Source organism: Plasmodium gonderi, assembly GCF_002157705.1.
Source record: "Plasmodium gonderi DNA, contig: Chr07, whole genome shotgun sequence".
Taxonomy (NCBI): domain Eukaryota; phylum Apicomplexa; class Aconoidasida; order Haemosporida; family Plasmodiidae; genus Plasmodium; species Plasmodium gonderi.
Genome location: NW_021628932.1, coordinates 960,335 through 977,971, shown reverse-complemented (window position 1 = coordinate 977,971; position 17,637 = coordinate 960,335). Strand labels below are relative to the sequence as shown.

At 31.9% G+C, this 17,637-nt stretch overlaps 3 protein-coding genes across 3 annotated transcripts; all 3 read right to left on the bottom strand.

The window, feature by feature from the left end:
* Nucleotides 1–260: 260 nt before the first annotated feature.
* PGO_072010 (conserved Plasmodium protein, unknown function) lies at nt 261–3,601 on the bottom strand (the record flags this gene model as incomplete). Its single annotated transcript, XM_028687074.1, has 12 exons — nt 261–319; nt 544–652; nt 825–875; nt 1,205–1,362; nt 1,666–1,822; nt 1,990–2,035; nt 2,174–2,208; nt 2,429–2,517; nt 2,777–2,823; nt 2,989–3,016; nt 3,246–3,295; nt 3,447–3,601. 12 exons carry the CDS (start codon nt 3,599–3,601, stop codon nt 261–263), a joined length of 984 nt encoding a protein of 327 aa, XP_028542875.1.
* A 1,856-nt stretch (nt 3,602–5,457) lies between these two features.
* Nucleotides 5,458–6,666, bottom strand: PGO_072000 (S-adenosylmethionine synthetase; the record flags this gene model as incomplete). The annotated part of the gene is made up of 1 exon (XM_028687073.1): nt 5,458–6,666. One exon carries the CDS (start codon nt 6,664–6,666, stop codon nt 5,458–5,460), a length of 1,209 nt encoding a protein of 402 aa, XP_028542874.1.
* A 2,886-nt stretch (nt 6,667–9,552) lies between these two features.
* Nucleotides 9,553–15,674, bottom strand: PGO_071990 (ubiquitin-like protein; the record flags this gene model as incomplete). The annotated part of the gene is made up of 7 exons (XM_028687072.1): nt 9,553–9,599; nt 9,890–9,986; nt 10,132–10,186; nt 10,402–10,502; nt 10,622–10,696; nt 10,945–11,615; nt 11,870–15,674. 7 exons carry the CDS (start codon nt 15,672–15,674, stop codon nt 9,553–9,555), a joined length of 4,851 nt encoding a protein of 1,616 aa, XP_028542873.1.
* Nucleotides 15,675–17,637: the final 1,963 nt, after the last annotated feature.

The window sequence follows — 17,637 nt, the reverse complement described above, 5'->3', positions numbered from 1 at the left end:
TACAAGGGAAAAAGTATTCAACAGCATTCAAAAAAAAAAAAAAAAAAAAAAAAAAAAAAAAAACTAAAATAAGATAAAATAAGATAAATTAGAATAAATTAGAATAAAGTGGAATAAAATAAAGGAACAATGCTGCGTGTAAGGTCCAATGGAAAACACAACAACACGTGGATGTGTCCACAGGAATGGCTCTGATAAAAGTCCCACACAACTACATCTATGAATTAGGAGACAAAAAAAATTCGAGTCATGCGTTCTACCTAACTGTCAACAATTTCATATTTATTTTTTGAGCATAAAGATGCCTGAGGGCACCAATCTAAGGAACGAAGTGTGGGGAAACGAAATTTATTTAGAAAATAAAAAAAAAAAAAAAATTAACCTATTTTGAGCGTTCCAATAAAAAGAAAAATAAAGTATATGAACCTTTTGTACAGTATAGTTCTCATCTTCCCACCTCGTCTCATAATTATATACGTTTCAATATCAAATTCAACCTCTACTATTTTTTTTTTTTTTTTTTTTTTGGATTTGAAAATATACCTTTAACATTATCGTATAGGGATTCTATTTCCTCCAGATTATACAATAAGGGGACTTTTCCATTTTTCAGTTTTTCATATTCAGTGCTCCATTTCTTCCCACGTAGTACCTATAAAAGAGGAAAAGCTCGTTAAAACGGATGTGATAAAATGAATTGGTTAACCTGTTAAGAGAGTAATCCAAAGTGGGATTCCAGGGTAGATCAACCAGAGCAAATAAACCGAGAGGATCATCAAATTGGACGAACGAAGCAATGGTGCCTATTCAGTATTAAGCATTACTATATTCCTGAATTTGCAATTTCCCCTATTTGCTAATAGTCCAAAAGCACCCTATGTAAAAAGTAAAAAAATGTGTTCAGATAGATGGATGGATGGATGAGTGAATGTGTGTGTATGTGTGTAGATATTCCGTTTGGTTTAGAACGACATGAACATACGTCATGATAAAGAATAAGCAAGTGAGTATGCATACAGCGTATCTGTACTCCTAACGATGAGGTAAATTAAAATTGTGGTACATATAAGAAAAACGAGAAAAAAAAAGGAAAAAAAGATAAAATATGAAAAGGCAGGAACACCTTTCGAAATGAAAAAATCAAATGTTTCTTTTCTTCTCTCGTTCTTTTGTCTTGCTTCTCCTCCCCCTATTTTAATAATACCTGTTTATCTGTACTGTACTCTGATTCATCTTCACTTTTCCTGAGATAGTCAACTGATAGATCTCCATAATTCCCAGCTTTAATCTTTATATCTTTTATAATTTCTTGGACAAACAAAACGTACCAATCGTCATTTTTTATTTTTAGTTTCTTGAATTCTAGGGAAAAATGGGGAAAAAAAAAAAAAAAAAAAAAAAAAAAAAAAGACATTATAGTTAGTGGGGGGGGCAAACGCACCTATATGCCTCCTCCCGTACTTCCGTTATACCTCCACTTTTATAACGTGAGAAGTATGCAAACTCAACACTGATGAATGTGTAAGGTATTAGATATACATGCATCATAAAATGTAACTAGAACAGAACCCAATTGGGACTTGGAAAAAAAAAAAAAAAAAAAAAAAGGAGGATTTCTCTAAGCTACACATAATATATAGTTGTACATAGACCTGTTTTTCTTACCCTTCAACACCAATAATTCACCATCCTTCACACGAATAAGCTTCAAAATTTTATTATCAATTAGTAACCCCCAAAAATTACGTTCCCCGAGAACTCGAAAAATTAATCCACAGGATTCTGCATTGTTTATTTGGATCTCTAATTGGGCAATAGTTTTCTGATATATAAATTTTTTGTTGTATGTGTTCAGGATTTAGCAAAAATTTCATATTGTATAGTTGCATGTGTAATGGAAAATGATGGGGAGGCGAAAAAAAAAAAAAAAAACTGACGAAATGCAGAACGTGGGAAATGTTCTGAAAAAACAATATTTCTTCTCTTTACCTTGCAGAAAAAGTCTTTTTTGACTAAGGATGTTCGAGTGCTCATTCTGTGTATGTTTTCGCACGTATGAGATAACAGAAAAAGAAAAGAAACACATTTCTCGTTATTAAAGGGAAATATATCCAAAGGATCGATATGCATGTATATCTAGTTGTATTCATGTATGCAATTAGAATGAAGAAACCTATTATCTAGCCATCCAAATGGAAAGGGATGATCCTAAAAAAAGGATTTTTAAGTTGCATGTTAAGCGAAGAAATGAGGGAAAACGCAGGGTGGCATAAACATGCACAAATGCATATATGCACATAGACAGACATAGACACACACACACACGTATTAACCTGTCGTATGTACACATGAACGAACGTACACGTGTAAGGAAAACAAATGTACAATTATCTAAAAACAAAAAAAATAAGCTTTGCTATTCCCTTACGGGTTCCCGGCAACTATCTTTTCCATTGTATTCTATTATTGAATTTTCATTATCAAGTTTCCAGTTATTCGTTTGGAGCCATCCATCGTCTTGCAAGGGGGGGGAAAAATCGAGCAAAAACATATCCATATGAATGTGTATGCGAATGTTCATGCGAATGTTCATGCGAATGTTCATGCGAATGTTCATGCGAATGTTCATGCGAATGTTCATGCAAATGTTCATGCGAATGTGTACGTGCGCATGTATATATGTATATCTGACTTTTGTGTGAGTTCTCAAACTGCATGCAAGCGATATGATGATTGGACGAACATGATATGGATGTGTCTTATTGAAATCTTTTACTTATATCGATTTTATCGTAAGTTGGCTTCAAAAAATATTCTCGGCATCTTCCGTTGAAATCAAGATATATTCGAAAGTGGTATTGTTTGTTTGTGTGTATTGGTTGGGCGAGGTACTAAGTTATGGTGTTTTTCTTATTATTTTACTTCTTTATTTCCATGCTCATTTATTTTATTTTTTTTTTTTTTTATTGTCTTATTAAATCACTTTACTCATATGACATATTGGTCATTTGTCTGTCTTAAGTAAAACCTTACCCTCCTAGTAATTGGATATAAATAGAAGAATAAAAATAATGGAAAAAACTAACAATATGCAGTTCAAATAAGCAAGAAAAAAAAAAAAAAAAAAAAAAAAAAAAAACATGTGCTTGAGTTTATCTAATAATCGCCTGTTTCTACTTTTTTTTTTTTTTTTTTTTCCCTTCACCTCTCTATGCAATTGTTAATTTATTTGTTTTATTTTTTACTGTAATCCAAGTGCTTTTTAAAATACTTGGGAGTTTCAGATGGGTATATTCTGAAGGAGAAAGAAAAAGTTTTGTACATTTGTGATCACATGGAAATAACTTCTGAAGGTGTGGATATGGACTTATATTCCTTTGCACTTTTGCATATTTATTTATTTATTTTTTTTTTATTGAAGTCTACATTTCGTTCTTATTACATACACATTAGTCAACCATGTGAGGACATTAATTTTGCTTTGCAAAAATCTGTTATTAACAGGTTCATGAATTCCCATCAGAGTGTCACATTTTATGACATTTAACAAAGAGAAAAAAACAAGCTGAACAAGTAGCGCCTTTCTCACCACCCGTGTCATTTTGTTTCTGTCTTATTTTACTTATATATATATATATATATATTTATATATATATATATATATATATATATATATATATATATGTATATTTATTTATTGATTCCTATTTATTTATTTTTTTTTTTCTCTTTTTTGAGGGGTAAGAAACAACACAGTGATCGAAAACCACAGAGTTGCACACTTCAAGACAAGTCAGGAAAGCCACATGAGTGATATGAATCAAGAAAAAAAAAAAAAAAAAAAAAGTGCCAAAAGAAACATATCAAAAACAATAAAAAAAATCAAAGTTTAGTATGGAAAAAATGGCATTTATTCCATGAACAGAAAATTATTTTCTATACATAACATATATCCTTATCATTGTGATGAGTTATTTTATACACCTTCCAATTTTGCTGTTAAAACGATGTCTTAATTCAACATGGGCAAAAAGTGAGAAGAATGGGGGGCCAAAAGAAGAAAGTGTATGTACACAAAATGAACTTTATTTTCGTTAGCAGCTTCGATAAGATGTGCGATACCAACTTGAATACCTACTAAGACAATAAAACTTTTGCTGAGAGACAGATCCGAATTCTTCTTAAAAACATCTATGGTTTATTTATGCATACATTTAAGTAATTATTTAAGGGCTTTTACTTTTGCGTTCTTTTTATATACACATGTATATATACACATATTGTGCTTATGTAAGAGTTTATTTACGTGCCCATAAATGCAATAATATATATGTGCATATGTGCACAGGGACAAATACATAAAACCACAAATACAACTCTCGTAGGATTATGTATATACATATTGTACAAACGCCCAAATAGGAAGAGATGAATTGTAATTATTTCTTAAAAAAAAAAAAAAAAAAAAAAAAAAGTACACCATGTGCTAATACTAGAACTATATTTAAGTCAGCACAAGTGTTATTACACCGTTCAAAACATAACGAAAAACAAAAACAGAAAAATGCCTTTTTTTTTTTTTTTTTTTACAAGTATATGCATATATGTATACATGTACATGAGTATATGTGCATATACGTATATTAATTAAAAAATAAAAAGGGGGGTGAAATGTAAGGATGGGAATAAAATAAAAAAGAATGTGAAATAGAGCAACATATACGTACCTAAAACATGAGGTGAATTTGGTTTAGACGAATATACATACACATATATATACGTGTTATTGAGTATACACCTGTTTGCATGCATACACATACACACACACACACACACACGTATTTTCATACTCCTAATATTTACACAATACATATATGTATGTGTGAAAAAAAAAAAAAAATGGCAAATCTCCAATTTGGGTCTTCAAAAATATAAATTTCGCTGACACGGGAGAAAATGTAGAAATTTTCAATCATGTTAATTACAAATTAAAATACAGCTGAAAAGAAAAAAAAATTTGATATTGGACGCAAATGATGCTGTTTAGGAAGGTTTTCTTTTCTTTCACTTTTTTTTTTTTTTTTTTTTTTTTTTTTTTTTTTTCCTTCTTCACTTGGTTCTTTGGGGAGAGAGTCAATGTATGATTATACATATGTATTTTTCATATTTATATGCACAACTCCTAGATTTTTTTTTTTTTTTTTTCTTTTTTTTTTATCGTGAGGAGGTGGGAATGTGGGACACATATTGGCCAGGAGGTACATAGTAACACACCTTTTTACAATTTCTTCCTCATCTCATCAGGCTTGTGGCTCGATTGCAACACTATTACAACACAATTACAACGCTGCTACAACACAATTACAACGCTGCTACAACACAATTACAACGCTGCTACAACACTGTTACAACACAATTACAACGCTGTTAAAAACAAACATGAGCAACGGCGCGAACTCAATTCTTGAGGACATTTTTCTCATGGGTGAGGTCCTTTATCTTCTCCCAAGTGAATGAGCTATCATTTCTTCCGAAGTGACCATAGGCTGAGGTCTTTGAAAAAATAGGTTCCTTTAATTTTAATTCTTCTATAATAAACCCTGGTCTTAAATCAAAGTTGCGTAAAATAATTTGTTCTAAATCATAGTCAGTATATCCTGTAGTTACAGTTCCATAGGAATTCACATTCAAAGAAATTGGATTTGCAATTCCAATGGAATATGATGCTTGAACTAATACTCTTCTGCAAAATTTGTTAGCTACCAAAGATTTTGCAATATAACGTAAGTAGTAAGCTGCAGATCGATCAACCTTTGATGCATCTTTTCCTGAAAATGCACCACCACCATGTGCACCCCATCCTCCATACGTATCACAAATTATTTTTCTTCCTGTCAATCCAGCATCTGCTGCTGGCCCACCAAGGACAAATTTTCCTGATGGATTTAAATAATATACTGTGTCTTCATCTAGTAATTTTTCAGGGATTACATATTTTACAACATTTTCTATTAAATCAGATTTCAATTGTTCATATTTTACATTTTCTGTATGTTGTGTAGAAATAAGAATTGTATGTACACGTAATGGTTCCATGTGTCCACCAAAACTACCTTTATTTTTATATTCAATTGTTATTTGTGTTTTTCCATCGGGTCCTAGATAAGGGAGAATTCCCAACTTTCTAACTTCTGTTAATCTTTTTCCTAACAAAGTTGCATAATGATGTGTTAGTGGCATATAATTTTCTGCTTCATCTGTAGCATATCCAAACATAATTCCTTGATCTCCTGCACCTATTAATTCAGGTTTCTTATTTTCATGAACACATTGTGCAATATCAGGTGATTGTTCATCAATGTATATCTTTATATCTGCGGTTTTATAATCTAATCCTTTACTTTCATCATCATATCCAATATGTTTTAAAACATCTCTTCCAACTTTATCATAATCAACTTTTGCCTTAGTTGTGATTTCTCCCAAAATGAAAATAAAGTTCTTCTTCGCGCATACTTCACATGCTACTTTACTTTCTGGATCTTCCCTTAAACATGCATCCAAAATGGCATCTGAAATTTGATCGCATATTTTGTCAGGATGTCCTTCGTTCACTGATTCGGATGTGAAGAGGAAATTTCCTCGTTTTATTTTTAGGTGACTCATCTTGGCTTCCTTCTAATTCTAAGTTAATCTCGAAAGATGGGAGGGGAAGGGGGGGGGGGGGGGTGGGGCTTCTTCTACTCTTTATAATTTTCCTCTGTAAGGATTATCAATCCGTGTACAAAAAAAATATATACACCTTCCAGGGAAGATGTAAGGTTTTTTTTTTTTTTTTTTTTTTTCTTCACTTAACGTTTGTGAAAAACACTCATTTCAAGTAGTACAGTGTATATTGCTTCGTTGTGTATTCTTGAATGACAAAATTTGAATTTTTGTTCTGCTTTTTCTGCGAACAAATAAAATTTTTTTCAAAATGAAACAAAAATGTGGAAAACTCAGGATTTAAAAAAAAAAAAAAAAAAAAAAAAAAAAAAAAAAAAAAAAAAACAAAAAAAAAAAAAAAAAAAAAAAAAAAAAAAAAAAAAAAAGGCAAAATTTTCTTTTCCCTTCTGATTGGAGAAAAGAATTTATTTATTTGACTGTTTTTGTTTTTACGTTTCGAGAAATACGGCTTTTCCTTCCCTTACATTCACACGCACCAGCCTACATTTCGATAAGCTACAAAAAATATGCATATACATTGTGTATGTATATATATCTTCACATATATATCCGTATGTACCGTATGTATATGGAACACAGTCCTATGCTGCATTTATTTTTTTTGGTCGCGATTGTAAAAATTTTGCGCGTATCTTTATTAGGTTCTTCACAAATACTCGTAATATAAAGAAAAATAATTTTAAATGAGCAGTAGAAGAGGCTCTTTTTTTCTATGCTTTAACTCGTCAATGGTTTTAAATGACACGCGGTTTTGTACTGTTCGTATTTTTTTTCTTTTTTTTTACCCCTCTTCTCGCTTTCTTTTTTGCTCTCTCTTTTGCTCTCTCTTTCTTTCCTTGTTTTACTTTATTTTATTTTTTCTGCTGGGTCGCATGGCACTGCATAATAACACGTTGCTGATCACACAATGGTGAAGTAAAAAATTCCAAAATGTGACGAAAAAAGTGTTGCTTCTCTTTTCACCTGATGGGAAGCAATTTTTCTGGTGTATTTAAATTTTCCCCGTTTTGCGACTTGGAGTTTTTACAAAAAATATACACATTACATATTTTTTGCATTCATATTTTATGACTTAAAATTTGGATTTGCACGTGTGTACAATGTATGCATAGCATATACGCATATAAATATATACACATAATGTATATGCATATAAATATATATATATATAAATATGTATATATTTATGTATACATTTTTACCGTGAACAGTCATTCGTCGTCGTGAGGCAGTGCAAAATAATGTTGTCAACAGTTTTGCATTTTTTTTTTTATATTTTCGTTTTTCACAACATCGAGTTTACAAAAAGTGGACTGTAAAAAGCACCTTATAATATATATATATATATATATATATATATATATATATATATATTTTTGTGTGTTTTTCTCCCTTGATATATATAAATATACAACACTTATGTATTATATTTTCCATGGTTCGTGCAAGACATTCGCTTGTCCATCATCCATTTGGCCACAAATGTTTTGTTGTTGAAGTCACTGTGCTTTTTTTTTTTTTTTTTTCCTCCCATATTTCATCGTTTTTCCTCCGTTTTTCCTCCGTTTTTCCTCCGTTTTTCCTCCGTTTTTCCTCCGTTTTTCCTCCGTTTTTCCTCCGTTTTTCCTCCGTTTTTCCTCCGTTTTTCCTCCGTTTTTCCTCCGTTTTCCATCCTTCTTTGCTTCTTTTTTTTTTTTTTTTTTTTTTGATGCCACTATCTCCCCCAATTCAGTCCTGTATACCCAAAGACAAAAAATATTTCCACCGAGGGTGGGAACAAGAAAACTGTTATAAGTACAGCGTACAATCCTTGCGTAAAAATTTAACAAATGCATGCATGTGTATATTCATCCAGGCTGTGTTGCATGAATGGCAAGTAGAAAAGTACACGAATACGCAAATACGTTAATGTGCTAATGTGCGAATCTACAAATAAGAAGACCTTTTTTTTTTTCACATGACGCAACAGCATCATGGTATCCATAACATATATAAATGAAACACGAGGTGCAAACATTCTTTTTTAAAAAGAATATGTTAAAAAAAAGCATTGACAAAACATCCCCTTTCCATTTGATGGTGAAGAATTTCAGTTTTTTTCATGTTCCCTGCAACTGGACAAATCATAACACTTTGATTATTTTTGCATGTCACATAAGCGATGATTACACCAAGCCGTGTATTTATATATATATATATATAATAAAAATTAGTCAGCAATTCCAGTAAGCAATGTGAAGAAAAAATATGGTTCCTATATATTTGAGGCACTTTTCAGTGCACATTTAAACTTCAAACCGTTTTGTGTTCCCCAAATATATATAATTATATAAAATACCTGGTGCATTCTGTATCTCTCCCAAAAAAAAAAGAAAAAAAAAAAAAATCATCATTCAATACATTTTTTATTTTTAACAATGTAGTTTTTTTTTTTTTTTTTTTTTTTTTTCCCTATTCTTTTAACATTTTACTTAATAGGAATTTAATTTTTTAAAATAATCTTTTATTAGTTTATATAAAAAAGTTCACTAAATTGCGATCACTTAAGGGTTAAAATATCTACACGTATACATATGCTATAGATACAACACAATTCCATATATTAAGTACATATGTAAAAAGCTAGAGGTGAGAAAGGATGCACATTGGAAAAAAAAAAAAAAAAAAATTTTTTTAATTTGTAGTGTACGCATAAAATGTGAAAAAATAACCAGTTTCTTCGTTCATAAATTACGCAGCATAAATTCATCAAATAGAGAAATAAAAAGATATGCAAAAAAAGGGGAAAAAAAATTAGCTTCATGTAACTTGGGTTTAATTATTTATTTATTTTTTTTCCACTTCATCGAAAAGTTTTTCACAAAAGGAAAGGGCTAAAGGGGGTGAAAAAATAAAAAAAAAAATAGCAATATGCTGAAGCAATGATGATAGCAACTGCAGCAAATAGAAAGACAAATGGATGAATAACAACACAAGCATGCATAAAACAAAATGAAACGCTAGGGGAAAAAAGCATAATACAGTAAATACACACCACACATACACTCTTATGAGTTAACAAATAATATACATTTCTCGCAATTCGGCATTTTGTATTTTCCGTTTTCACATTTGTGCGTAACGTTCGTATTTTTTTTTTTTTTTTTTTTTTTTTCTCCCTTACTTGGATATTTAAATTTTTCCAACTTGTAATCTTCATTATTTTTGATGTTCCTCTTAACAAATTCGAAAACGTGCATGTCGAAAGCGTTTAGTAAGTCCTATACCAAAAGTGAAGAAAAAAAAAGTAAAATAAAAAAAGACGTAGAAATTAAAAATCTTGCGAAAAAAAGGATTCGGGATGAAGAAGACTATAAAAAAAAAAAAATTTATTTTATGCACTTCAATTTTTTTATCATTTTTTACGTCAGGTAATTCCAGGTTTATGTCTAAATTCATCGTGCTCATGTTCCTTTTCCATCTGTAAAAATGTGGAGAGAAATGAAATATTTGTTTTGTTTCTATGCCGGGCGGGGGTGGGGAAGAGGAACAGTTTGACATGCAGTGATAGTACAATACAGCTCATAGTGTTCTTTATGCATGGTATACAATTCTAGCATTACTCAGTGCAAAATTGTAATTGTAAAATGAAAAAATCGAAAAAAAAAAAAAATTACATTCTTCATGTAAACTTACACAAATGGCAATAGGTTGTTAAAGGATATTTCGTCCTTTGATGAATCATCACCAATGTATGCATTACTTAGGGGTCTCCTATTTCTACAAATTTTAATCATCTGAAATGTTGTAAAAAAAAAAAAAAAAAAAATGTGTGCGGAAAATAAAAGTTTCATTAATCATTCGCGATTTTTTTAAAAAGAAGAGAAAATAAAATAAAATAAAACTGTTTTATTACTTGTCCGGAAAATATTTGTGTATTTTCGACCCATGTTTTATATCTCTCTTTGACTTCTTTTGGCATTCCTTCAAACTGTTTGGGTGCAAGGAAAAAATAATGTGTAAGCATAAGCAGATCGTGGCGCGAGCATTTGTACATTCGAGCATGCATATGTATATGTATATGTATATATATACATATATATATGCACATTTACATGCATCTTCAAACACACATGTGTGCACATATTCATACAAGTGATCACACCCTCACGTGGATATGCACGAAATTAAGCATAGACGAGTGCACCTGTTATCATGCAAAAACGCTGGGATGTTTACCTTATCACGAGGAGGTTCCACCTGAGATGCGTTACTCCCTCCAATCATTTGATTCTGAACGCAATTTAATATGTTTGAAATATTGATATTTGGCATAGGGGTATTATTATTGTTGTTATTAACAGTTGGAGTCCTTCGAATATCCATAACAGATGGGTTGTCCGTCTTACTACTTGTAGCATTTTTTATTTCATTTTCTTGTGCAGAGACTTTTTGTTGTATCGGTTTTTCATCATTTGGAGAAATAGAAATCATGTTCTTATCGGAAATTTTTTCATTTGGACTGTTAGTCATGTGATAAGTAATTTTTTCTTTGTCTACATTTTTGTTGCCTTTATTATCATTATATGTATCTACATTACCTTTATGTTCTTCTCCCATTAAATGTTCCTTCTTCATCTTTGAGTTTTCTTCTTTTTCCTTTCCGTCATCTGATACATCGTACATGTCATCCATGTTGCTATCACATGAGGCAAAATTGCTGTGTGGAGAATTCTTTGCACCAGTTATTGGCTCAGCTCTTGCACCAACTTTTGATTCATTTTCCCCTTGTACCATTTTGGTGTACTTATCATGCATTTCGATTTTTTCCTTTTCCATTTCTTCATTCTTATTTTTCTCTCCCCTCTTACGAATGTGCTTTATCATTTTGTCCTTTTCGTCCACATTTCCTGCGATGGGATGGTGATAAGGAAGAGGTGATAAGGAAGAGGTGATAAGGAAGAGGTGATAAGGAAGAGGTGATAAGGAAGAGGTGATAAGGAAGAGGTGATAAGGAAGAAGTGATAAGGAAGAGGTGATAAGGAAGAGGTGATAAGGAAGAAGTGATAAGGAAGAAGTGATAAGGACGTGGCAATGGGTGAGGAATACTACGGCTATTACTTTTCCACTTTGTCGCTCTCTGTTTTACCTTCTCCGGCAGCACTGCTGCTGCTGTCGTTTGGGTTGCAACTGCTGTATCCCCTGAATGAGTTCTCGTCCTTGAATAATTCCTTATGGACGTGGTAAGGTTTTGAATGTTCCTTCTTCTTTTTATCACTCTCTTTCTCATTGCTTCGTTTCTTAAAGGTTTCATACAACTGTGATATATTTCTCTGCCCAGGAAAGTGAGAAAAGGGATTATTGTTGTTGCAATTATTTGTATTGCTGATTGGGCCATTCCAGAGTGCATGTTTCATAGTTTTGCTACTTGTTTTTTTTTTTTCATTATGACAGTTGTGAATGCCTACATTATTATCTACCTTTCCTCCTGCTGTTTGATTGCTACACATTCCACCGTCTTCCTTCATTTGTGACAATTCTGGGATGTTATTTTCTTTATTACTAGAACATTCTTTTCTTAGAAGCATATTTTTATTCTCTTTAACTGAATTTAGATAATTCTTATAATAATCTTCAAATTCCTGTTGCAGATTGGTTCTACTAGCACCACCAGTTCGCGTATCATTATTGTAGGGAAGTGGGTAATAATTATCATTAATATTATTAAGATATGAAGAGTTAAAATTGTTTAACAAATCAATATTCATGTTCATATAATTTCCATTCGAATAAGATTCATTCGGGAAAAATCTACCGCTTCTGTTAGAATTTGAATTTCTTCCATTATTTCTGTAGTAAAAATTTCGTAATTCTCTTAAAAATTCATGATTTATCATGTCAGAGTATCTATAATGATGATGCCTTCCATAATTCTTACAATAAAATTTATCATAGAAAACAAAAAAGAAATTTGATAATCTTGAAAAAACTACAGAAGCAAGAGACAATATGATGCTTATTCTGGAGAAAGATGACATTGTAATATCATTGTTCATAAAATTCGAATGATTAAATTGAATTATTATACTATTTATTATATTATTAATATGAACAAATAAATAAAAAAATACAAATATAGAATTTGAATTGTAATATGAATTGATGTACGCAGATAAGTCAGGTCTTCTATATCCTGTCTCTTCTTCTAGTAATACTAAAAGTTGTTCTATAACTCTCCATGGTATGTTTACTTCTAAATTTTTATATTCTGAATCATTTCCATCGTTTAAGCATTTTTGATCACTTCTTCTCAATGCACTATTTCTTCTATCGCTAGACATTTGTATTGATCTCATATTTCCTGAAAGAGAGTTATTGTCTGATAAAATTGCACCTTCTCCTTCGTTCACCATTACTCTTCCATTTGTCCTTAAGCAATCATTTTGTACAATCTCATTATTCCTTTCTACATCACTCAATGGAATTATATTTTCATACTCTCCCTTGGGGTTGGGATAATTTTGTTCATCCATCATTCCACCTGCGTCGACAAAAGGGGTAGAAGTGTCATATGGGTAAGCATAAAAAAAAAGGGAAAAATAGGAAGAGGCGAAATGGAAGAGGCGAAATAGGAAGAGGCGAAATAGGAAGAGGCGAAATAGGAAGAGGCGAAATAGGAAGAGGCGAAATAGGAAGAGGCGAAATAGGAAGAGGCGAAATAGGAAGAGGCGAAATAGGAAGAGGCGAAATAGGAAGAGGCGAAATAGGAAGAGGCGAAATAAGAAGAGGCGAAATAGAAGGAGGAGTAATGAAAAATTCAATTCACTGCATCCACCTCTGCAGACAGCCTTTTTTTTTTTTTTTTTATTACCTGTTCTATTCCCCTGAATGTTACTTCCCGACAAATCCAATAAATTACTATCGTGCAATCCACCATTTGCAAACAAGGCTTTAGAACTGCTGTGGGCCTTTTTCCTTTTCTCCTTCTGTTTTGTAAAATCCTCCATAATGTTATTATTGACGCTGTTTAAATTTTCGTGTATCTCACTTATATCATCTCTTCCATAATTCAAACTGTTTTTAGTTTCTCTCAAAAAATTACCACAGCCCGATGCTCTTGAGCGATGGTGTAGTGCAAAGAGGGGATGGTGATAAGCATGTGGTAGCATGGATTCCTTTCCTCCTCCAAAATATTGATTAAAATGTTTATTTAATCTTGCATGGTTAACAGTATCTGTAGGATGATACATATAATTCTGATGATATAAAAAATTGGGGTCGAATAAGAATTTTTTCTTTTTTTTCCTTTTCTTTTCTTTTTCCTTTTTTCTGTATTTCTTTTCGTTCTTGCCTAGTTCATCGTCATCATCGTCGTCGTCACCAAAGCTTGATCCAGATGTAAAACTACTAGAATCGTAGGATTTCTTTTTTTTGTGCTTATTTTTGCGTTTCTTCTTTTTGTTATATTTGCTTAATTTAATTGCCTTTTTCTTTTTTTCATCGCCTTTCATAGCCTTGTCAACATATAGTAGTGATGTCCCCGAGTGGCTGCTAGTTGAACTATCGCTTTTGCTAGAAGTATCAGAGCTGTGTTTTCCATCTTTCCCTTTTTTATATTTATTTGAAACCTTCATTTCTTTGCTTAAACTTTTTCTCTTCTTTTTTATTTTTTTCATTTTCTTTTGTTCTTCCTTTGTGTCGTCTTCATAGCTCTTATTACTCTTATTGCAATTACCATCACTCTTACCTGATGAGGATTCACTTCCACTCCCACTACTACCATCGTCACTTTCCTCACCACCATTAGCTCCGCTAATACCATTTCGAGCATGCCTCCTATCAGCTCCTTGCCCATTAGGCTCATCATTCCCATCATGCTTTTTTTTCTCTGTCATATGTTTCTTATTTTTCTCCCACTTTTTATCTACATGTGCATTCCTAGCATCCTTTCCTGTTTCTACATTTCCTTTTCCATCAAACGCTTCGTTCTTCTGATCTTTCGAATCAACGTTGCAGTTAGATGTAACAAAATCGTTCACATTCGAATTTATGCCATTTGTTCTTACTGATGCTGTAAAAATTGTTTCACCATTTTCTGTTCCCATATTGGGTTGGCCTATCACACTACCCATAGAACTTCCTATACCTGCGACTCCACCTAATCCTAGTCCTACTCCTCCCAACCCTGCTCCTCCTAATCCTGCTCCTCCTAATCCTGCTCCTCCTAATCCTGCTCCTCCCAACCCTGCTCCTCCTAATCCTGCTGCATTCGCTGCGGCCGCATTCGCAGCAGCAGTTGCGGCGCCGTAAACAAAATTTGGGTTTATATTAACTTGACTCATAATATCATTAAGTAAAGAACATATATTTGTCTGCCCCATAAGATCACCATCCATGTTATCATTTCTTGTTAATCTCATATGGGTAAAATAAAGAGGAGTGGAGGATGCTACATTTGGATTGGCATTAATACTAGGTATGTTAGTGCTGCTGCTTGTGGTCGTCGTAGTGTTTATATTTGCATTTGGATTATTCATACTACTGCTACTGTTCATATTCGAACTAAAGTTTATATGTAAAGGATCACCACCTACTACACTTCCATCATTACTTCTTAACGTATTCATATTAATAGAGTCATTTTTACCATAAGTAGGATTGTTAGGGTTGTTTGCACCTGTACCAATATTTCCATTTTCCTCATTTGCAGTAGTAGAAGGATTTTCTTTTTTTCTAACTACCAAATGGATTATGTGATCATTTTGTATGTTATAATCAGCAATGGTTTTTTCATTCACTAAACACTGACCTTGATAAATCAATCTAATATCTTGCTTTTCAACATTTTTTTTTTCAGCAATAATACTTTTTATTTCCTCTGCATTTGTATGGCCTTTTACAGCTAGCTCAAATTCCTCGTTATCAATACTTTTGATTTTTATTTTTATGTTATTGTCGTCTTCTTCCATCTTTCCAATTGGGTAAGCCCGACAGGGAAAAAAAAAAAAAAAAAAGGGAGGCCTTGGTTGTGCGTGATATGAATGCAAATATGAATTATTCACACGTATCCGCAAGGACGTGAATGAATTGGTAAGTGTATGTGTATGCACATGCGAGTAGGACTCACTAGTGTACTGTGAAATAGCATTTGCTAAGGGGAGTTATTGCAATAGTTCAACTCGGCACTATTTCATGTAAACAAACTTGGGGAAAAAAAAATATATCAAGCAGGGGTGAGGGAAGAAAAATATGAAAAAAAAAAAAAAATCAGGTGGGATAATATGAGTAAAGTGGAGAAGAGTGCCCTATTTTAATTTCAACCTAAAAATCGTTATGCGAATGTCAATGTGCAGGCTGAAAAAGTCTCCAAAAAATAATTTGGGAACATTCTAATTTTGTGTTACGTACGTAAGTACGTGCGTTTTGTATGTATCCACGTATAAGCAAATAAACTGTGAGAAACTTTTAATCTTTTCTGTTTTTTTTTTTTTTTTTTTAAAAAGATAAACAAAAGTGATCTACTCGAAGGGGAGGAGTGCTGCCCTGGATGCAATTTTCCATTACATACGTTAAATAAAGTATTCGCCTTGAACAATGTATACTTCATTGAATGTTTGTAAATGGATACTTTGTTTATAAATTCTCTTGTTTTTTATGTATGCATATATGTGCACGCTTACATGTGGCATATTAAATCTATAGAAAGCTTTTGTAATTTCACAAAAATGAAAATAAAAAAAAAAAAAAAAAAAAAAGATTCATTTGTATTGCTACTCCTTTGGGGAGAATATATTTCAAAACTTTATTTTATTTATGTGAAATAGCAATGTCCCATTTTTGCCAATATGAGTGACATGACCAGGATTGGCAAGATATAAATCCTGTGAACATATGTAATCGTGGACTAATTGTACGCACATATAAACCTATTTGTGCCATCACTTTTAAAACTTTTCTAGTGCAGGAAAAAAAAAAAAAAAAAAAAAAAAATAGGGATATTATAATATGTAATGTACGTGGATTTGCTATCCCCATTCATGCCATTCCCCTCTTGCGATTTTTTTTTTTTTTTTTTTTTTTTTTTTTTTCTGAAACTTTATTTTTTTTTACCTCTTTTTACCTTTTCATTCTCCATTTATCTGTTTTTTTTTTTTTTTCTTTCAATTTTTCTTCTTACCGCACCCTTGATGACCTTACCAATGCTAGCCTATTTTTTGTCACCCTTCCATTCTCACACTGCACGGGAGAGAAGGGGAGGAAGAAGAAGAAGAAGAAGGGGATGATTGGATACATCAAAGGGAATAGTACCAGAAAAGCCATATATCCATATATTTTATGACCTATTTGAGACCCATCGGGTTTTGCCATCTGTTGACTCCCATTTTTATATTTACATAGAATGGCGCAATGCTACTAATACTGTTATTATTTTTATATATTTTTTATTTTATTATTTTTTTTATTTTTATCCTTTTATCCTATTTGTGAAAATGTTCTACTCATGGATACAGAAAACTGACATTTGCAAGGATCGGCCTCGAAATTATAACGACAAGGTGGTACCAAACTTTTAAGCATTTTGTTTTTACAAACAATGCTTAACAGAGGGAAATAGTACACGTAATTTTGAAAAATAGAGACAGGGGATTTTTCACGTTTGGCACAAAAAAATAAAAAAGTTTTATGCCCTGTGGATGGTGTATACTATATTATAACCTTTGCTTTTTTAGCATTAACATTATTAAAATTTTTTTTTTTTTTTTTTTTTTTTTTTTTTATTTAAGATTATGTAAGTTTTACGCTACAACAAGGAGAACAATTTTTAAGCATATACGTGCTTAGTATTTTGCGAGTTAACAAAGGTGTACGTTTCATCGGTAATAGTGTCTTATTTGAAAAAAAAAAAAAAAAAAATATGCACGTTCATAAAAA